The 19,281-nt window shown below is 43.2% G+C and overlaps 2 protein-coding genes across 2 annotated transcripts; one reads left to right on the forward strand and one right to left on the reverse strand.

Annotated features, from left to right (window-relative positions):
* The first annotated feature begins 1,059 nt into the window (after positions 1-1,059).
* Positions 1,060-3,299, forward strand: LOC119561098 (transmembrane protein 135-like). The gene is made up of 4 exons (XM_037874992.1): positions 1,060-1,146; positions 1,225-1,648; positions 1,936-2,712; positions 2,829-3,299. Exons 2-4 carry the CDS (start codon positions 1,496-1,498, stop codon positions 3,264-3,266), a joined length of 1,368 nt encoding a protein of 455 aa, XP_037730920.1. The 5' UTR covers positions 1,060-1,146; positions 1,225-1,495; the 3' UTR covers positions 3,267-3,299.
* A 2,530-nt stretch (positions 3,300-5,829) lies between these two features.
* On the reverse strand, positions 5,830-6,148 carry LOC119561102. Its single transcript, XM_037874996.1, has one exon. The coding sequence runs from the start codon at positions 6,132-6,134 to the stop codon at positions 5,931-5,933; it is 204 nt and encodes a 67-aa protein (XP_037730924.1). The 5' UTR covers positions 6,135-6,148; the 3' UTR covers positions 5,830-5,930.
* Between the last annotated feature and the right edge of the window lie 13,133 nt (positions 6,149-19,281).

The following is a 19,281-nucleotide window of genomic DNA, read 5'->3' on the forward strand; positions in this document are numbered from 1 at the left end:
TAGCCATGTCCGTCTGTCCGTCTGTCTGTCTGTCCGGATGAACGCTGAGATCTCGGAAACTATGAGAGCTAGGCTATTGAGATTTGGCGTGCAGATTCCTGAGCTTCTTACGCAGCGCAAGTGTGTTTCAGCAGAGTGCCACGCCCACTCTAACGCCCACAAACCGCCCAAAACTGTGGATCCTACAGTTTTGGTGCTGGAATAAAAACTTTAACTGAAATGTATTGTTCTCATCAATACCTATCGATTGAACCAAAAAACCACGCCCACTTTAACGCCCACAAACCGCCCACACACTTTAAAAAATCGTAAGTATGAACGCGGATATCTCGGAAACTATCAAAGATAGAGAATTGGGATTTCAGATTTAGATTCCGAAGCCTTGTACGCAGCGCAAGTTTGTTATTCGAATATGCCACGCCCACTCTAACGCCCACAAAGCGCCCAAACCTGTGGAGCCCACAATTTTCATGCTAGATAAACAATTTAACTGAAATGTATTGGTCTCGTCAATACCTATCGATTGATCCAAAAAAAATGATCCACGCCCACTCTAAAGCCCATAACGCTTAAGTCTGTCTACCGCCGGTTGGTGGCGCATTTCAATCTCGCTTTGCTGCTTACATATCTCCATTTCCCTTTGGTCCCTTTAGCTGAGTAACGGGTATCTGATAGTCGAGGTACTCGACTATAGCGTTCTTCCTTGTTTTCTCTTCTATTGCAACTGATTATGGCTCCATAAGAGAACTCTATAACTAAGAGAATTCTAAGAACTTGCAGGGGGCTCTTAGAAATTGATAAGAATTCCCCAGCGGGAGGTGACGCAGCGTCAACAAACCGATCGCCATTGAGCAACTAAGCGTACTTTCGGCTCGCGTGTTTGCGATAAGTAAGTGCCTCTGCATTCAACGCACTTCAGTCGAACCACTTGCAGGAATTCGGGGAGTGGGCCCTGTTGCTGATTACGGCGTAATCGGAATGGGTCTCCTAAAGTGCGTCTACACGCGGACCTCACTTGGCCAAATCGTATCGAATTGTCGACAGTCAGTTGTATTTGATGGCCGGCCAGGCTAGAACGTGTATCCCGCGACGGAGAAAATAACTTTTTTTGACTAGCAAACTTTCGAAATATTACCTATATGTACAGTAAGTATTATTTTCCTGGTACTTATCAACTTTCTTATCTGCATTTTAGAATAATACCTTTTGAAATTCGATCTTCAGCTGAAACTAAGTAGATCAGCAGCGGCTGTGATTCGAGAAATGCCCAACAAAATTTACTGGAAACCGAGGACCTTGGAACATTATTTGAATAAGGTCATATCATAAATTCCCTGACTGAAATTAGATTGGATTATAATTAGAGCATTGAGAGCACTTCGTGGCACGTTCGTACTTTCGTCGATAAGCCCCTTCCCGATAAGCTTTATCATCTGCTCGAAGCCAATTCGATAATCGTAGACCTCGGAGCATAAGTCAATATTCAAAGTGGATCATGACGGCCCAAAGTAAGCTGGCGGATATAGCCTTCAACTGTACCTGCTACGAGTACCACCATCCATGGACCAAGAGCTGTGCCTGCGCTGCGGCGGGCATGCTGCTCTCCGAGATCCCCTTCAGTTTGCGCACCTACGCTACTGTTTATGTGGTAAACAAAAGGGGGCACTTAAGGCTATAAACTTCTAGAATTTTGCACCTGCTTCAAGTGCTTTATGTGTATATCGCTAGGGGGGGTGATAAGAAGTTTTGAAATACAAAGGTCATATTCCGAATAACTATTTATTTTTCAAGATTATAAAAAGAATGGGGTATTCAGAAATTTCAAAACCATTACCTATTTTTATGAACTTTTTAATAATATAGTTTAGACCGTACCTTAATCTAACTAAATACATAGTTATTAAAAAAGCCAGTTAATATATTTCCCTTCTCCAGTTGGCTCTGGTAATGAGAGGACGCATTCCTTCGCTTACGGACCTCAAACGCACAGCAGTCGGAATCCTTCAGTCGACAGCATTCCTTTCGATGAATGGAACCCTCTTCGTGGTCGCCGTGTGCTACCTGCGTCAGCTTTTAGGAGGATTCTACTTCGGCACAGTGGCCTGGTTGCCCTCGTTCCTGGCCAGCTTAGCTTGCCTCGCCTTCGAGCGACCGGAGCGACGTGCTCCACTGGCCTTGTACGTGGCCAATGTGGGCATTGAGACACTGTGGAAGATGATGGAGGCCCGAGGCCTGGTTCGATCCATTCCCAATGGACAGGTGCTCATCATGGGCGTCAGTGTCACCGCTTTGTTGTATCTATATCGCGCTGGACTCCACAAGACGGTGGCTAAGGATGCTACCTTCAAGGCATTGGGCCTAATAGTGGGCAAGGAGGAGGAGGGTCCTTTGAAGACCCCGGTGGTAACCACATCGCAGAGCTCCAGACAAGCACCGCTCAACTTCCGCTGCATTACAGCGTATCTGCAGCTCTACGACCGCCTTCTGAAGGCCAAACATCCCAGTTGTCCACACAAACAGGGCTGTGCTCCATACGCCCTTCTTGGTGGACTGAAACCCTTCCTCGGGGGCGTTGGGCTATCCGTGGGTTTAAAGCTGTTGCTTAACATTCCCAAGATCTTCCAGCTCAAGATGGAATGGCGCAAGCAGATCTTCAACACGGGTTCCCTGCAATTGGGACTGGCGCTGGGAATCTTCTCATTCCTTTTCAAGGTGGGTTAACCATGAGACAAATGGATTTCACTATCTATCTATAGCCAACTATCTTTTGATATCTTTGCATATCCAATTGAAAAGCTATATCTTATCATATTCTACTAACCTTTCAGTCGACTTCCTGCGGTCTGCGTCACACCTTCGGATATGACGATGCCCTCTTCGCCATTCCGGCTGGCTTGATTGGATCCATTGGTCTTCGGCGGTTCCCCAACACCACGGTGGCCTGTTATCTGATGTGGAAGTCCCTGCACCTCTTCTACAACTGGGGCATCGCCGAGGGAAAGTTGATCGAGGTGCCCCACTTCGCGATGCTCATGTTCGCGTTCTTCACGGCCGTGCTTTTCCACTCGGCTATCCTAGAAGCCCGTTCCCTGAGGCCCAGCTACTATAAATTCCTCCAGGGCATCTCGGGCAACCGGATCAGCCGTTTCAATGTGAAGCCCTTTGAAGCCTACGGCCTGAAGAGCCAGGACCAGATCAACTATGTTATAAAGAAACTGAAGATCGACATGACCTCACCCTTCCCAAATTTCTCTCTGACTGTCTAGATTGTTATCCTCCCTTTTGTACAATGTACAATAAAAAACCATAGACAATAAAATGTATAACACAGCGATGCAGCAAAACTTTAAATTAAATGCACGACGCAGAATGGCCATTAAGGACTTTTAAGTGAGGAGCCGCAGAGTGGGCCGACATCAATCACAGAGTCAACAAGCCGACGGCACCCTTAAACCCCCTCTGAAAATCCCTCTCAACCCCCGAGCCACTGCCTCACCGCTGTGACAACTCTAGACGGCGGCTACGCGCTGCTCAATTATTTACATTTATATGTCATATAAATTTATTGCCCACCATAACTCAGCCGTTCCGAGGCGAACTGGGCTGAGCGGAGTTGAGCTGAGACCAAGTGGAGATACCCGAAATGCAGCTACAAATTCACTAAAAATAAAAATAATAATAAAGCACAGAGGCAAATGAATAAAATGGGGGTATATTACACAAGGGCGTCGAAAGTGCGAGTACCCTGACTTTATTATAACCCGACCTGGAAAATGGGTGCTACATATTGTGCATCAATATCATAAATATTATGTAGTAAGGTGTTTTGCTTTGCAACGCGAATTCTTTAGAGTAAGAGAAAACAATATTAACCACACTAATATTTTTGATAGCTTTCATAACATACTATAGAGCAAACGATTGATTCATTAACAAAATAAGACCGCGAATTCTTTAGAATAGGAAAAAAGAGAGGAATTTGATAAATATAAATTTATAAGATATGACGGAAGATTTCCTCTGTGCCTGCCATTATTTTCGGGATAATTCCAGATTACCCCGAAAACAGGGTATTATAAGCACTAGCCTAATGATCATCTTGGCCAGCAATGGAAGCGAAACACAATCCGGCAGAGGAACCAAAACCGAGGCGGGCTTAACAAATGAATTATAGGCTCGGGTAAATTTAATGTGCCACTTAGTTATCGGTGGGGATAAAAGGAGGTGGAGATGGAGCTGAAGGTCCTGGCTTTTATTTTTATGCGAATCATAATAAGGCACGCCAGCTAAGCGACTTCCTTCCGCTTGGGAGCCTGACCCGTCGCTGTTTGTCTTTGGTGATTTTCATTTTTAAATTGAGTTGAAAATAATGAAAATGCAAATTCGTCGGCCAGCTGCTGTTGGACACGCTTCATCGTTTGGGCCGTTCGCCCTGCAATTGCAGGCTCCTTGGAATTTATGAAATTTATATGCATGTCAGTGGGCACCGAGACTTTGGACGAGGGAGGAGCAGGGATTTTCTAGCCCAGTCAACAGCATGGAAAATACAAATGAAGCCAGTGACAAATCTCATTAATCACAGCGCCGGAAAAGAGGCGAACGGGGGGGCGTGGCACATGCCTGAGTGGGTGCAGCTGTTGGCGCCTTGAAATCTGGGATTATCAGCTTAGCAGTTGCAGTTGTTTCTGTTGTTTCCGCAGCTCCTACTTGTTGTTCCTGCTCCTCGAGGCGATGGAGCTGCAAAAAGTGCATATAAATTGAATATTATAAATTTTCTTATTTTGCAACTGCTGCTTTCACTTAGATGCTGCTGTTGCTGGTACTGCTGCCAAGTTGTAACTTCATTTAAGTCAATCGCTCTTTTCTGTGGCACACAAATTGTAAACAAGGGAATTATGCAAATGAATAAGCTCCCGCCCCCCAGGGCAGCGTAATGAAATATTATTGAAGACTTGAAGCTCCACGGTGCGCAAATCGAACAGAAAATGAACTTTCAACTGTCAAAAAAGGCGAAATGGAGAAGGCAAACCGACAGAGAGGAACTTTTCCCTACTTGGCCAAGACTTTCGACTTGCCATAAATTTCGTTTTATATTTCTATGAACTGACAAGGTATGTCAACGCAAGATAAGCACCCCAGCTGTCCGAGTGCTGCCCCAAATAAATGACACTTTTTTGTGCGTTTGTAGGAGAAATGAATTTTTAATTAAAATTTGCAGTCGTGTTGTGCGAAGATTGAATGGGAAATTCTACAATGCTGGACAACCTACAGATGCATAATAAATAAATTCAACTTCTCAAGCCCGGAATGCATTATCCATTTATGTTTCCAACACAAGTTTATATAAAATAGGTTTTCCTAAATGTTTTGGATTTAACAGAATAACTTACTTCGAGGCAAGATGAATTTTTTACAACGTAGAATAGAATGGGCGACCAACAGGCAATTTTCATTCTTATCTACATAGAAAGCCCTGAACTTTTTAGGTCGCAATAATTACAAAAAAATAAAGAACAATTATTTTATTTGTTAGAATGTGAAAGCTGCCCTGCTCTTAAACATTTATCTTTCTTTGTTAAGTTCATCTAACTTTTATATAGTATATGTGTTTGCTTATCTGCCCTAAACCTGCTCGGATTAAACAAGTTTCATTCATTCATACTTTGTATGGGTGTACGTCGTTAGATTAAAATGATTCATAAAATGATAAGAATAGTGCTAAACTTTTACAAAGTTTGTACCATGTCTTAAGTAAAGAATACAAACTTTTTTTAAATTTCTTTCAATTTAAATTTATGTATATTTTATATAGAATACTATTACTCTTACAATTAAATGAACTTAATATCTAAGGATATTTCTTGTCGTTGAAACATTGACTTTTGATGCTGATATGTACATAGGTCCTAAAGATGATGGTAATCCAGTCTTCAGAAGGCGAACATTCGAATGCTGATGGCTCCCAACGTGCACTCGCCCTCGATTTCCCGCTCCTCGTCCTCGATCTCCCTCAGTCGTACCAGGGGCAGGGGTACGAAAACCCTAAGGAACTCCAGACCCGCATTGATGAGACCCAGCTGGAGCCAGATAATCGAAAGCCAGAAACAGGCTGCACCGTCCAACGGAGACGTCATTTCGCCGACAAGTTTGTGAACCTACTGTGAGATCTGGGGAATCAGGCACGAGCTGGACCCCTTACAACCCCGTAATAAACGTGCCGCTGCCAAGTGATAAGGTTCAGTAACAACCTACAAGCGATAGCAGGGCCATTATCTTTTGAGACCAAAACACCAATTACTTTTGAATCTCAACATTTCCATGTTGCGCAGCTTTTTCCGATTGTGTCGCTGGGAATTCCGCTCAAACTGCCTCATCGAACCTCTGCGGCAGCGTTCCAAAGTTCATTCGTTTCGAGCGCGCTACGTTCGTAATCCTTCGGTTCTTCGGGTTCGTGTGATTTCGCAACAGGATGCGCATTGTGGCAGGACGAAACATGTGGCCCTCCTCTCCGAGGGCGTGCCACTGCCACTCGTTCCCCGACTAACTGGGTTAGTGGTACAAGTTCAGTTTGACGCATTCGCCTTATCGATGGTTCCGCTGCCGCTCGTTCCGCCTTCATTCGGCCAGGATGTGTGCATCCCTATGGTTGCGCGCATTATCCTTTTGCCAGCCAAAGTCTGGACTAACTGAGTAACCAGCACCCGCTTTTCCTCAAAGGAAACCGACTTCATCAGCGAAGCGACTCCTTATCCCGCTTTTTTGCGCTTCATTGCGCCCTGCAGCCGCCATTTTCCCGGCACATCCTTAATTGAAACTACATCGTTTACCTACTTGTAAGCCATCCTATCTGCAGTTCCACTCCTCCGCGGTCTTTGTCCTTATCTCTTTGCCTTTCGGGGCCTTTGTTTGTTTTTCCCGACATATAGCCACCTTTATCTTCAAAAGGGGGTGGGGCTCGGGTATGGTATGGTATGAAATGCATCATTGGGCGTTGACAGGGGGCACTCCCATCGCTTATTGGCAAAGGCTTCCTGGGATCCATCTCAGTGACGCCTTTGTTCTGTTCATCCTCCTTGCCAGCCCCCCACATTTACTACCAAAAAAGCGATTCCTTTGTTATGCCAGCCGCTCGACGACAATTGCACTTGCTGATTGCCCTCATTTCAGACTTGAAATAATATTAAAAACTTTTACTCCGTCTCGCCGACGTACTGCAGTCAGTCCGTCTCTTTCTTAGCCCATCTCCCCTCTCTCTCTCTCTCTGAGGTTCTTTTGTCTTTGTCTTCGCCTATGCCGCCTGCTGCTTGTTGCAATTGCAGTCGCATGTTGCAGCTCGAGTCGAGGCCCCTATCTTATCCCCATATCCGTATATACGTACACCCATCCCCATAAGCATCGCCGGGCTTTGATTCCCGAGCTTGTTCTAGTTCTTGTTCTTGTCCTTCTTTTATTTACCACATAAATCACATGCCGGCAGGGACGGAGACACATTTCTATATCTATCTACTTAAGGTTTTCACTGCCCGACTAGCAGCACTTGCTTTAACGACACTGGGAATTATTCAGAGGACTTAAAAAAAATATTATTAATTTTAAGCCCTGATAAAAATTAATTTTATTTTAATTCTAAGTGGGTATTATTAATTAAAATGGAATACTTTTATTATTTTAAAATGTTAGTTCCTTTGGTTGGCTTTCCCTTATCCTGAGTGCTTTCTTTCTGCTTTCTTCTCAGCTGGAGCTGCTTATCTCCTGTTCTCGACTTCGTCGTGGTCTCAGTGTGGCCGAGTGCTTTTTGGATTGTTAGTTGCTATTTTTACGATTGCCCATTGTCTGGCCGGAGTTCTAAGTTCCTCCTCCAGCCCGACTCCTCAGCGCCCCCATATCTGTGTGTTCCTCTCTGCTGCTTTTCGGGATGCGATAGGACACGTATCCGCTTTTGGCGATTTCTTGGCAATTGCAGTTGTTGTAACTGAGCAATGCTCGTGCGTGGGCGGAAAGTGGGTTGCTGGCTGGCTTTTTGTCGGGTAATTGATGATTTACAACTTATTTACGCTTCGATTGTGCAATAATTGAAAATTGCTCTAAATTCATTTGGGCATTCCTTGGGAAATATCCTTGCTGTTTTGCCATTGGCAACGGAAATGCCAATTGGCTTTCGACGAAATGGGGAAAATCAAAGCTGCCAATTTTTGGGAAACAACACGGCTGAACAGGGAAAGTTTTTATTCACAATTTATTTTTTACCAATAAAAAATATCTTAAGGTAAAGAAACCCAAAAATACTTTACCAAAAAGTATTACACAACTAATTCAAGCCTTTAAAATTAATTTTATAAAAAACACAATATAGTTTTACATTTTATATATTATCCAGGAAACGTTTATATCCTTTTGGCAGGGTATAATTAATCCAGCTGCCGCTTATTAAGCTTCCTAAAACACATGGCTGCCGTCGCCCCGATATGCGGCGTGGAAAGTGCCTGGAAAATGGAAAATGCAAAAGGCCAGCGAGCGGATTAAGCCGCTGCAGCACAAAGGATGCTCCAGCTGCAACAGCTGCGGTAAAAGCGTTCAACTCTGCTTTCTCTGGCAAGCGGACAAAAGCGAAATGTTGATCCTGGGGCGGACAGAAGGCGTTAGAACGGGATGGCCAGGAGGTTGGGGCACGAGTCTTGGCATCGGGCCACAGACACATACACTCCCAAATAGGGGATGCAACGATCCTGGCCAGCGCACTGCCTTTAAATTCAATTTGAAGCAAATGAGGCAGGCAGCTCAGGCAAATTTCGCAGGGCTGCCGCTTTAACGGCTTTCGACTTGACTGCGGCTGCCAGCAAATGTGGCTATAATTTGCGGCAACATATGCCCCAGCTTGTGGCAGCTGGCAACTGGCAACTGGCAACTGGTAACTGGCAACTGCCACTCCGCACGCCCAATTGGCTGCAAAATGGGCGCCCGCACAAGGAATCGTAAATTAATTGCAGCCCCAAGGTTTCTTTGTTGCACTTTAAGCTCCGCTCCGGACGGCCTCCAATTATGTCATTAGACAAGGTCCAGATGGGCAGCCATAAATTGCCACCGGGGCAACCATAAACAAAAGTCAGGTGGGCAGGTAGGTAGAGACGACAAATGTCGCACCGGCATGAAAATGTTGACAAATTTTTCCCTCAAAGCCCATGCGGCGTATACGCAACGTTGACAAACTCTGCTGCAATTCGTCGCCAAGGTAAGACCCATAAATCCACCCAACTGCACTCCTATTTTACCATCCTACCCCGATCCGCATCTGAATCAATTAATTTACTTGATACGGATGAACCCTGCAAAATATAACTACTGCCGCAGTGTGTCCTTCCATTCTTAGCTAGATGGCAAAAGGCTCACTTATTAATGGATGGAAAATGTAAAATCCTGGCTTTACTAATTTGAAAATTTTAGAAAATGTTATGAAAAAATGCATCGGTCAAACTGCGCTGCACAAACCTTTTATGGCCGAAATACACTTTTAAACAAGCTTTAAAATTGCTTTACCTGAATAAAATATGAAAAATGATTTTATAAAACTCTAAAATTCCATCGCTTCACGGCACGCCAGCGTAGCATGGCAACATTTATTGGTTTTTTCATAAAAATGTAATTGAAATCTTAAATAAAGTGGTTCAGCAGTTATTTCGGTATCTCTTCAGATATATGTTTCAAATATTAAACAAGTATAAATATATTCCGGTTGCCAATTTCATTTCAAGTGCAGAATTTTCCACTCTCTTAAAGCGAAACTTTTGTGGAGAGTGCAGTTAGGGGACATTTTTAAACGCGTCGTTCCTTCCCGGTCAATTCTTATGTCGCCATGGGGCGAAAACCCACTCCGGGACACTCCTCGTGCGGTCAAAAATAATGCTCGCGGCTCATGCGGCGTGGAGCGAAATGGCTGTGGTGAAAACAGCGGCACTAACAGATGCATTAGCTGCAGAACAGTCCGAACGGTCAGAAACAGGCCAGGACCAGGCCAGAATGCCATCGGATAGGGACCGAAACTCGGCACATGGCTATTAGATTACGATGCGGCCATTGAGCAAGCAGCTGTCGCCGTCCACCGATGGCAACTTTTGCGCCTTGGCCGTTCTAAAACTCCACGCACGATTGATCCCCCGATTCCGAGTCCGAAACCGAAACCGAATCCGTATCCGCATCCGGATGCCATTCCCCTGGCTGCTCATGATGATATGTGAGCTAGTGGCCCCCCACTTGGAAATTCCGCTCTGGTGATTATAGTTGCGCTCCATTTTGAATGCAATAAACTCGCGGACCGAAATTAACCCCGTTTCTGGATGACTTCGCCTGGACATCGCCATCTGCAACGGGCATTTGCATCAATCTGTTCGCGCTGTCCTTTCAGTTGGCTTCATTTCAGAAGCAGTACCTCATGGCGTATACACGATATTCATACTCAATTCCTAACGCTCAACTGATTGTCAGCAGTGGGTGTGGATTGCTATAGGGTAGGGGTTAGGAATCGGTATCGAAATTGGTGGCACTAACCGTTGATTCCACTCTATATCAAATGAAACGGAATCGTTTGCCATGCTGGACGTAATTAAATGTTGCACTTCCGTCCGTGGCGGAAGTGGAGGCGACGATTTACGGCTTAAACAATGGCTAAGTGCAGCAATCATTGTCGGCCAGCAACAGGAACTGAACGGCTCTGACAAAAAACGACCGAAAAAAACCAAAACGGGTGAAAACACAGCAAATTAAAATTGTCGCACACTTAGCCAAACATTTGTCCAGCTCTTATCAATTGCTCGAGTCGGCGTCGCAGTCATCGCAATTTGTAACTAACGAGTTCGAGACGACTTAACAGCCACTTGATAGACTGCCCCACCATCTACAGTGAAACCTCTCTAGGTAGATTACTGTAAAAATAAAAAATTACACAATTAAACAATCGTCTTACTATTGAGATTAAACCTTTTGCCACTAAATAATTAATAAGCATACTTTTAAATCGCTTAATAATTTATTTTACATCCAAAGCTTATTACAATACAATTAATGTTTAAAATCTACCATTTTGTTTTTTGTTGCTTATTGTTTGTACAGAAATTAAATTCTAGCTCATTTTTGCAAATAAAGGTTTAATTTTGATACCATTTTTTTGTGCTACGAACTTTTCACAAATTCAATAAACCCTTTACTCCATGAGTAAACAATAAGCGTAACTAAATAGTGAAACATTTACATTTATAACTGTGAAAAACATTTATTTATGCAAAAAGAATAATTAAAAATCCGCAATTCACATTAGTTATTCCTGGCACACTGATGTTTTTTGTCAAACTCAAATTATAAATGTAATTAAATCTTATTGTTTGCAGATATTTTTTAAACCACTAGGCAATGTTGCAGACAGATTACCAATGTGGATTTATGACATTTAGAGCACAATAAGGAGTGGATCAAATACAATAGTTTGTAGTTCAACCTGAGCAGGCATGACTTTACTCGCCAGCACCTCTCTGCTGACGGTACTTAAAACGGAAACGGAAGTGGAACGGCGAGTGAGCGAGCTGCCATTGTCAAGCTCAGAGGAAAACTGGGACTCGGCCTGGCCGAGTTCCATTTGCCATTTTCCATTTCCCATTTCTGCTGTTTTGGCTGCTCTCCGCCCTTTTTTTAAGCCATCGCCTAAATACTTGTGCTAGAGCGTGTTAAAGTACATTTGATTTGATTTGATTTGTTGTCGGCTATCGTTAATGGACATTTGGCCAGACCGAGGCGACACTAATCGCTCACTTACCCAGAACCAACCCCATTCGAACCCCCTTCGTACCCCGCCCCGTTGGCCACTCATGTATCTGTCTGTCAACACAGTGACGGCAGAGCAGGGGGCTAAAAGCGGGGGGGGCGACGGATCCGTTCGAGTGCCATGGAATTTTTAATGCAATTTGTCTGATTTGTTGTTGACGTTGCTGTTGCCTTGTTGGCTTGTCGTGATTTGTTGCTGATTTTGTCAGTCATTTAGTCATTATAGAGTTTTTCTACACCATTCTACCGAATGTCCAATGGGGTTGGCAACGGTGGTTTACATTGGCAGCAGCCATCACTAATTGTCATTCAAAATTAAGTGGATTTCGCGTTTTAATTGAAATCGTTTGCTCTCTGGGGTCACCCGATCCACAGACATCGCGGCAGACACACTACCCTTAAAGCCAAATGAGGCTAATTTAAGTGGGTGACATTTTAGGAAGCTAAAACGTCAACTGCTTTAAAGCCACCTTAATCGCTGGGACTTGGACAACAATCAACTGCCTGGAAATTGTTTCCGTACAGATTGACCGGCATTGACCGGCACTAACCATAACCCCCAGCCACACGAAACCCTTTCCTTTTTGGCAGACGAAAGCCAAAAACCAATAGAAGGTTTAATTTCAAGTTCTGAATCCGAGATACCCTACATGTTTAAAAAATGTAGGCATGGATAAAATCCTGTATGGGAAACACAGTGCTTGAACTTAATAAGAAAATGATTGTGTTTATGTACCTATTTATATAGATTGACTTTACTTCAGGGATGACATTTTTTTCAGTCATAATATGGTCCAATTGAGTCATACAGCTTTAAGACCGACTGTTTTTGGCAGTTTACAACATAGGCTAACGATCCCCATCACTTTTAGGGAAATTTATTTTTTGACCAATTATCGCATTTTTTACAGGGTTTGAGGTTCATCATTTTTTGCGAAAAACGGTCAAAAATTAGAGTTTTTAGGTTTTAATGCCAATCGATTGGAAATTAAATACCGAGATCAACGAGGTATGGCATTCCGAGTTCTGACATTATTTTGCAAAATGGTGGCTAAAAAACTGTTTTTTTTTTGGCGAAATATAAGGATTTTGTTTTTGGACAAAAAAGGAATATTTTTTAGCCATTTTTCAGTCATAATTTGGTCCAATTGAGTCACACAGCTTTAAGACCGACTGTTTTTGACAGTTTACAACATAGGCTAACGATCCCCATCACTTATAGGGAAATTTATTTTTTGACCAAATTTCACATTTTTCACAAGGTAGAATTTCAGGATTTTCGGCGAAAAACGGTCAAAAAATTAAAGTTTTTGGATTTTAATGCCAATCGATTGGAAATTAAATACCGAGTTCAGCGAGGTATGGCATTCCTAGTTTTGACATTATTTTGCAAAATGGCAGCTAAATTACTGGATTTTTTGAGCGAAATATACGGAGTCTGTTTTTTGACAAAAATTGCCTAATTTTAAGCCATTTTTCAGTAATAATTTGGTCCAAGTGAGTTACACAGCCTTAGGACCGACTGTTTTGGGCAGCTTACAACATAGGCTAATGATACCTATCACTTTTAACGACATTTATTTTTTGACCAATTTTCGCATTTTTCATAAGGGGTTACATCATCTTTTTTTGCGAAAAACGATTAGAAATTAAAATTTTTAGGTCACAATGCCAATAGATTGGAAATTTAATAACGAGTTCAACGAGGTATAGCATTCCTTATTCTGACATTACTTTGCAAAATGGCGGCTAAAATATTAGATTTTTTGGGAGAAATATAGGGGTCTGTTTGAGAAGGTCATGATACTATTACCAACTGTAAGACCCTTTAGAAAGGGCATAATGACATCAGGGCTTGTCCTGCACAACCCTGCAATGCAGTGTGGCTCCCCAAACAGACTGCCCCAATCGTTAAACAGTATTCGGAGAGGGGTTTCCATCCCAAGACCAGACTTCCTCCGGAGTCCAGAGACCGGAGGCCCAAGTCCGGAGCTCGAATGTGGTTCGGACAGTGCGTGTGCAGCAGACAATTACATGGCCAACAACACCACCTTCCCGGCTCTAACCGGCAGCAATCACGGCTGGTGGAGCGAAGGGAAAAGCTCGGTAATTTTCTTAAGTCAAGGTATACCATTATAGCGTGATGAGCCTCATTCAGCAATCAAATCAGTGGGGTGGCTTTAAAGGGCAAGCGGAATAGTCTCCTTTATCCGGTAAGTGCATTCGCAAAAATGCATCTGCACTTCCAGCTGCTTAAATGTCTGTGAAGCAATAAAAACCTCAAAACTTTTTGCCTACTAAACTAAAAACTTGATTGTTGAAGGACGAGAGTTGAGTTGAGCATGCAGAGAGCAGGAAATTGTTGACAGGATGTTAGGGGGCGGATGCGATTTAATTTGTATATTCAAGCTATACTGGGATTGTTCTCGAAAAGTTTTGCGCCCAGCCCAAGGACATTCGGCTGGCGGAAGTGTCTGTGTTGACTTCATTTGTTGCAGTTACAGGAAATTATTTAATTATTCCAACAGCCCGGATAGAGGACCTAGTAAAGAGGATTCGTCGTTGTCGTCATTCATTCGTCACATGACTTAATGAAACAACGACTGTGGCCAAAACGAAGTTATGACTTCATATCGTTTGGCTTTGGCCTTGGCTTTGGTCCTAGTCGACATGTGGCCATCCTGGCTCTTCTTTTCCTTAGCCCAGCATGTGGCGGCCCAGGGAACATCAACACCTAATGATGGACACCATCAGCACATCGTGGCTGCCAGCTGGCAATTATGGCCAGACGAGAGTCACGTCCTTCCCCAAATGATTTCATCGGAAAGGCTACCCCTGCGTGCGAATGGTATAAATGGAATGGTATGCTTTTGAAATTCTTCTAGGCGGTTAGTTTTGCCTTTACGACCTTTTAAAGTTTCTCCCCGAGCCACTTGTTGGGCTTTGGTTATTAAAGAATCTCCACAAATGGCCTGGCAAATAAATTAAGCATGGTCGATTTTCCCAGTGCCATTAATCAATTGCTGTCAGCAGGGGGGATATTTCAGAAGATGTGCCCCGGTTCGGGTCCAACTACAATAATAGCCCAAAATGCCCATATAAACGGATCTCTAAGGGGTCGAGAGGGGGTCTCGGTGGCTCCCTATCAGGTAAACAGGCCCAGATTGGACGACAAAGGCCGCCTCCTTATCGCAGCCAGCCAGGAGGACATCGTTGTCCTGGCCTCGTCCTTCGGCAGTGCCAATAAATAAAATGCTGTTGTGTGTGCGCATAGTAAAGCTGAACGAGTATTTGCACAATGTTTTAAATCAATTTATCAGCAGGAGGCCCATAAAAAGGGAAGGCAGCGAAAGCGATCTGGGGTGCTTGAAGTGTTTGCTGGTTTACAATGCAATTGTAATAATACACACAGTGTAAGCGCCGATGAGCAAATGACAACAGCAAGCGGAACGATTTCCATTTTCATTTCCACCTACACAGGAAGGCAAATTCGATTCGTTTGATTTTTACAATTTAAATATTTATTTATAGCTCCTAACATTCTGTTAGGGATATTCAGTAATAAAATTATATTAAATAATAATGGTCAGTTCATTACCTTGATTCCTTCCAAACTCTCTTAAAAAAATGCATATAGAATTTAATTCTTATTTTGCAATTATTTTTCTTAGTGTAGTATCGAGACAGAGTCATTGGCGTTTATTGATACGACTGGCAAAGCCAAACAGTTTTACAGTTATGACGAAACACCCGATTAAATCCTAATATGAATTTTATCGCGATGCCACCTCTTCAGTCAGTTAGTGAAGCTGTCATTAAAAGCGTTTATTGTGATTATAAGGCAGGAGAGTGCCGAAATGAGTAATGATTCCATGGAATGGTCGTCGATTCACCGGGGTTTTTATTAACGCCCGGCAAGTGGAAAATTTCGTCGACTTGATAAAGATTGGTTGATGGCTCTGAGATCTGTGCTCTGTGCTCCATGCTGAATTCTGAATCTCGTTGTTTGTCAAGACAAATTGAGTTGTCATAATTTGAGTTTCGGCGCCTGGAGAGATTCGGAATTCGGGAACCCTCAATCAGAGCAAAACCATGATGCAGTCCCTGGGTGCTTTATTATCCTCGTCGAGGATAGAGCATAATAAATTTACATCAAGTAATTACGACGCATGCCAACGGCTGTGGCTGCAGTTAAGCGTTTATTCGTTCTGCCGCCCCCAGGCAACATACACATTAAGCGCGTAAACAGTACACGAGCTAAGTTAAATACTGCTGCACGAATAGCAAATACAAAGCAATGAAATGTAATTTAAACGCAAAAAATACATCGTACTTGTGTACAGGAAATTAAGTATGTGGTGTCGCCACCTGGCCGGGCCATCTCCCAAACAACAATGTGCAATCAAAGCGAAAAGCGCAGCGCCACGCGAATTCTTCAGGCCGAGCGTGACTAGAGAAGTCCCGCACTGGATCCACTGTATTCGCCTGAATGCGACCACTGATTGCCAAGTGCTGGTTGATTAACGCAACTATGTTGAATGACTTCACTTCACTTTGCTAGTCACTTGCCCCCCCTGCCACACTCGCCAACCACACCCCTTTTCCAGCGCCCAATCGTGTGTGTGGTCAGCGGGGTGGACCGATTGGATGCATGCATAACTTAAGGTTTCGGGAGTCTCACATGGCAGGCGTTTCTCAATGTTTAGTCAATGAAAATTTCCAGTTTAAATGTTTAGTTATAAATGACGACATTAGGCCCAAATCTTCCAAAGAATTCGCGTTCTTATTTGTCTTTTAAAGAAAAAGGCATAAAAAAACCAAATGCGAATTCTTCAGATAAGGATGGACCAAAACTCCAGGGAATACAGAAGACCCAATGATTGGAATCATATCGGAATATTTTAAAACAGATAGCAATCGATATAAGGGTTTTATATGTTTCGTATTTGTAAATGAGAATGTACTTATTCATAGTGAAATATTTTCTAATTTCACTAAACAGCGGTCCACCCCTGTGAACATGCAAATGCATTATGATGCTTTTGGGGTAAATTCGCCAACTTCGGGGAATCAAAGGAAAGGCGAGCACCGCCTGGCCAAAAGAAAACAATGTCAGACATTCGCAATTGTTGCCAACTGTCAGGCCACTTGTCGCTGTCGTTGTCGCTCTGGATGTCCTTTGGTTTTTGCTGGTGTTTCTCTTGGTGTTTTGGAGTTATCTGGGGGAAAAGCGAGCGACTGCAGCCGAAATGGTTTATTGTCTCATACCGCCAGCTCACCCACTCCTTTGGCATCGCTTTCTGTCTCAGCTGTCAGCTGACAGGCGGTGGGGAAAGAGTTAAAGTGATAAAGCCCACGTAGACCGTATCAGCCTTATTCGGAATGTTGGTTTTCAAGTTCGATCCTGCCACTGCTAAGCTCCTTTTGCCTAAGGTCGACTGTGGGCAGCTATTAGTCCAGCTCGAGGCTCTCGACAATCTATCAACTTTTAAACACCATCCGCAAATGCATCGAATACTTTCAGTGGATTTCGCATACCCTGTGTGAAGGCAGGAAGTTTGGGGTTTCAGGATCAGGATGTGATCGAAAGAGAGTCCTGCTGCTAGATGGACTAGTTAAAAACAATAAATCAATTTAATGGAAAATGTTTAGGTACTAGAGTGAGAAGGTGTCTAAAAGTATGCTACAATAATTTTGAACACGGATGTTAAAAAACCGTTGCATACTTTTGGAAACTTTTTATAAGTGGATTCAAGCCTTAAGATACAAATGTGTGATCAGAATTTGTTTAAAATTGTTTATCTTTTTTAGCTGGTGACTTTTAAGCGGTACCAGCGATTCGAGATTGCTTTAATGTTTTTGCGGTTGGGTAAGCAAAAGCCGCTTTGCCCACCCAGACCAACGCACTTTGCTGCTATTAACAGCAACAGAGACCGTCCAACGAATATGGAAATGGACTTAAGCCTGGCAGTTGTCTTAAAGTTGACCCAGGCCACACACAGAGCACGCACACACCCGCATTCCTGTGCTCTTATAAATAAATATATTTAAAATAACTTTTCCCTGTGCTGTGAAGTGCATTTAAGCTTTTGACTCCTGGCCCCCGTGCACTGTTACAAATACAGAAGTTAGCAAACCACAGGCTCATACACACACACACGTCGAGGATCGCACCTGGTGTAAGAGAGGTTTCTGGCAAAACCTGCACCTGTTTGCATCAAATTACGAGTTGAGTCCGGCTCCAGGTTCAGGTCCTGTGATTCAGCTTACCAGTGCTGACCTCATCTGGCATTTGTCTCCACAAAACTTGCAAGTCCAACCCATTTCCCCGCCCATTTCCTGACACCCAAGGCACTTTGTTTCCCATTTTGGGGGGCCTGCGTATATGTTAAGTTACCTCAGTGCAAATATAAATATTTAACATTTCAGTGCAAATGGTCGAAATTCCGTTTTAAGCTGCAGTCCAGAAATGACCAGAAGAACACGTTTCATGGACAAGTTTGTTGCAAAATATTGTTTTGAATACATGTCAAATAAACGTTTGTCTATCACACACCAACGTGGGCACACAAGTGAAAAGCTAGGGCAAAGGGCAAACAGATAATCAAACAAGGCAAATATCTGGCAAAAGTTAAACAAGCCAAACTTTGGCATCTTCTAGTTTTCAGTTGCTGTTCTCATTTCCCTGCCAAGTGAGAAGTACCAACTAAAAATATACCAAAATATATGGGAGTTCAGATGGGAAGGTGCCGACTTTGGAGTGAGCTTCCTTGATATCTTTTTAAACTGTTCTCTGAAATTATAAGACAACAAAACTAAATATATTTAATAATGAAACTCAGAATCAGAAACACAAAAATCTAGAGGGGTTTAAGATCCCCACCGTGCCTAAAAGTATGCAACAATATGTTGTGAAACCATAATTCAAATTAACTACTTCTTAGAGAAGACGTTTAATTTTCCCCTGCATACTTTTAGGAACTTTTAAATAAATGTACCAAAATATAGTTGGATCTGTGTCAATCCACATAACTTCTGTATAATTTTAATCGTATTTTGGTATATTGCCCGCCCATGATCAATATACCCAAGCATCCGAAAGTCAGGGGCCCCAAAGATACCAAGACCAAAGAGTAAGCACAAACAACTTGGCCACCCTCCAAGGTTCTGGGAGTCAAGTGGGTGGCTGTGAACTGAAAGCAGAAAGCTTTTGTCGGTCAGCCGCAGGTGATAAAAAGTTGAGCGGCGGGGAATGGGGACTCCCCCCAGCTGATGCTTTTTGCTGTGGCATCTGCAAACGTTTACATTATGTTTAACAGCATTTGCGGCTGCAGTTAGCCAAAAACAAAAACTCGCAGCAATTCGCCAAATAGTTTCGTTTCTGGTGCTTTGTTGGCTTGAAACCACTGCCTTTGACCAATCGCCGAAAAATGCTCGGCACCGCAGAAAGCCGCAGAATCATAAATATTTTAT

The sequence above is a fragment of the Drosophila subpulchrella genome, unplaced genomic scaffold, assembly GCF_014743375.2.
Source record: "Drosophila subpulchrella strain 33 F10 #4 breed RU33 unplaced genomic scaffold, RU_Dsub_v1.1 Primary Assembly Seq354, whole genome shotgun sequence".
NCBI lineage: Eukaryota > Metazoa > Arthropoda > Insecta > Diptera > Drosophilidae > Drosophila > Drosophila subpulchrella.

What these genes read in the sequence shown, in the direction of transcription:
- LOC119561098 (XM_037874992.1), top strand. Translation starts at nt 1,496, where the DNA reads ATGACGGCCCAAAGTAAGCTGGCGGATATAGCCTTCAACTGTACCTGC. An exon ending in CCTACGCTACTGTTTATGTG is followed by an intron (nt 1,649 to 1,935) that starts GTAAACAAAAGG and finishes TCCCTTCTCCAG; the next exon opens with TTGGCTCTGGTAATGAGAGG. An exon ending in TCTTCTCATTCCTTTTCAAG is followed by an intron (nt 2,713 to 2,828) that starts GTGGGTTAACCA and finishes CTAACCTTTCAG; the next exon opens with TCGACTTCCTGCGGTCTGCG.
- LOC119561102 (XM_037874996.1), bottom strand. Translation starts at nt 6,134, where the DNA reads ATGACGTCTCCGTTGGACGGTGCAGCCTGTTTCTGGCTTTCGATTATC.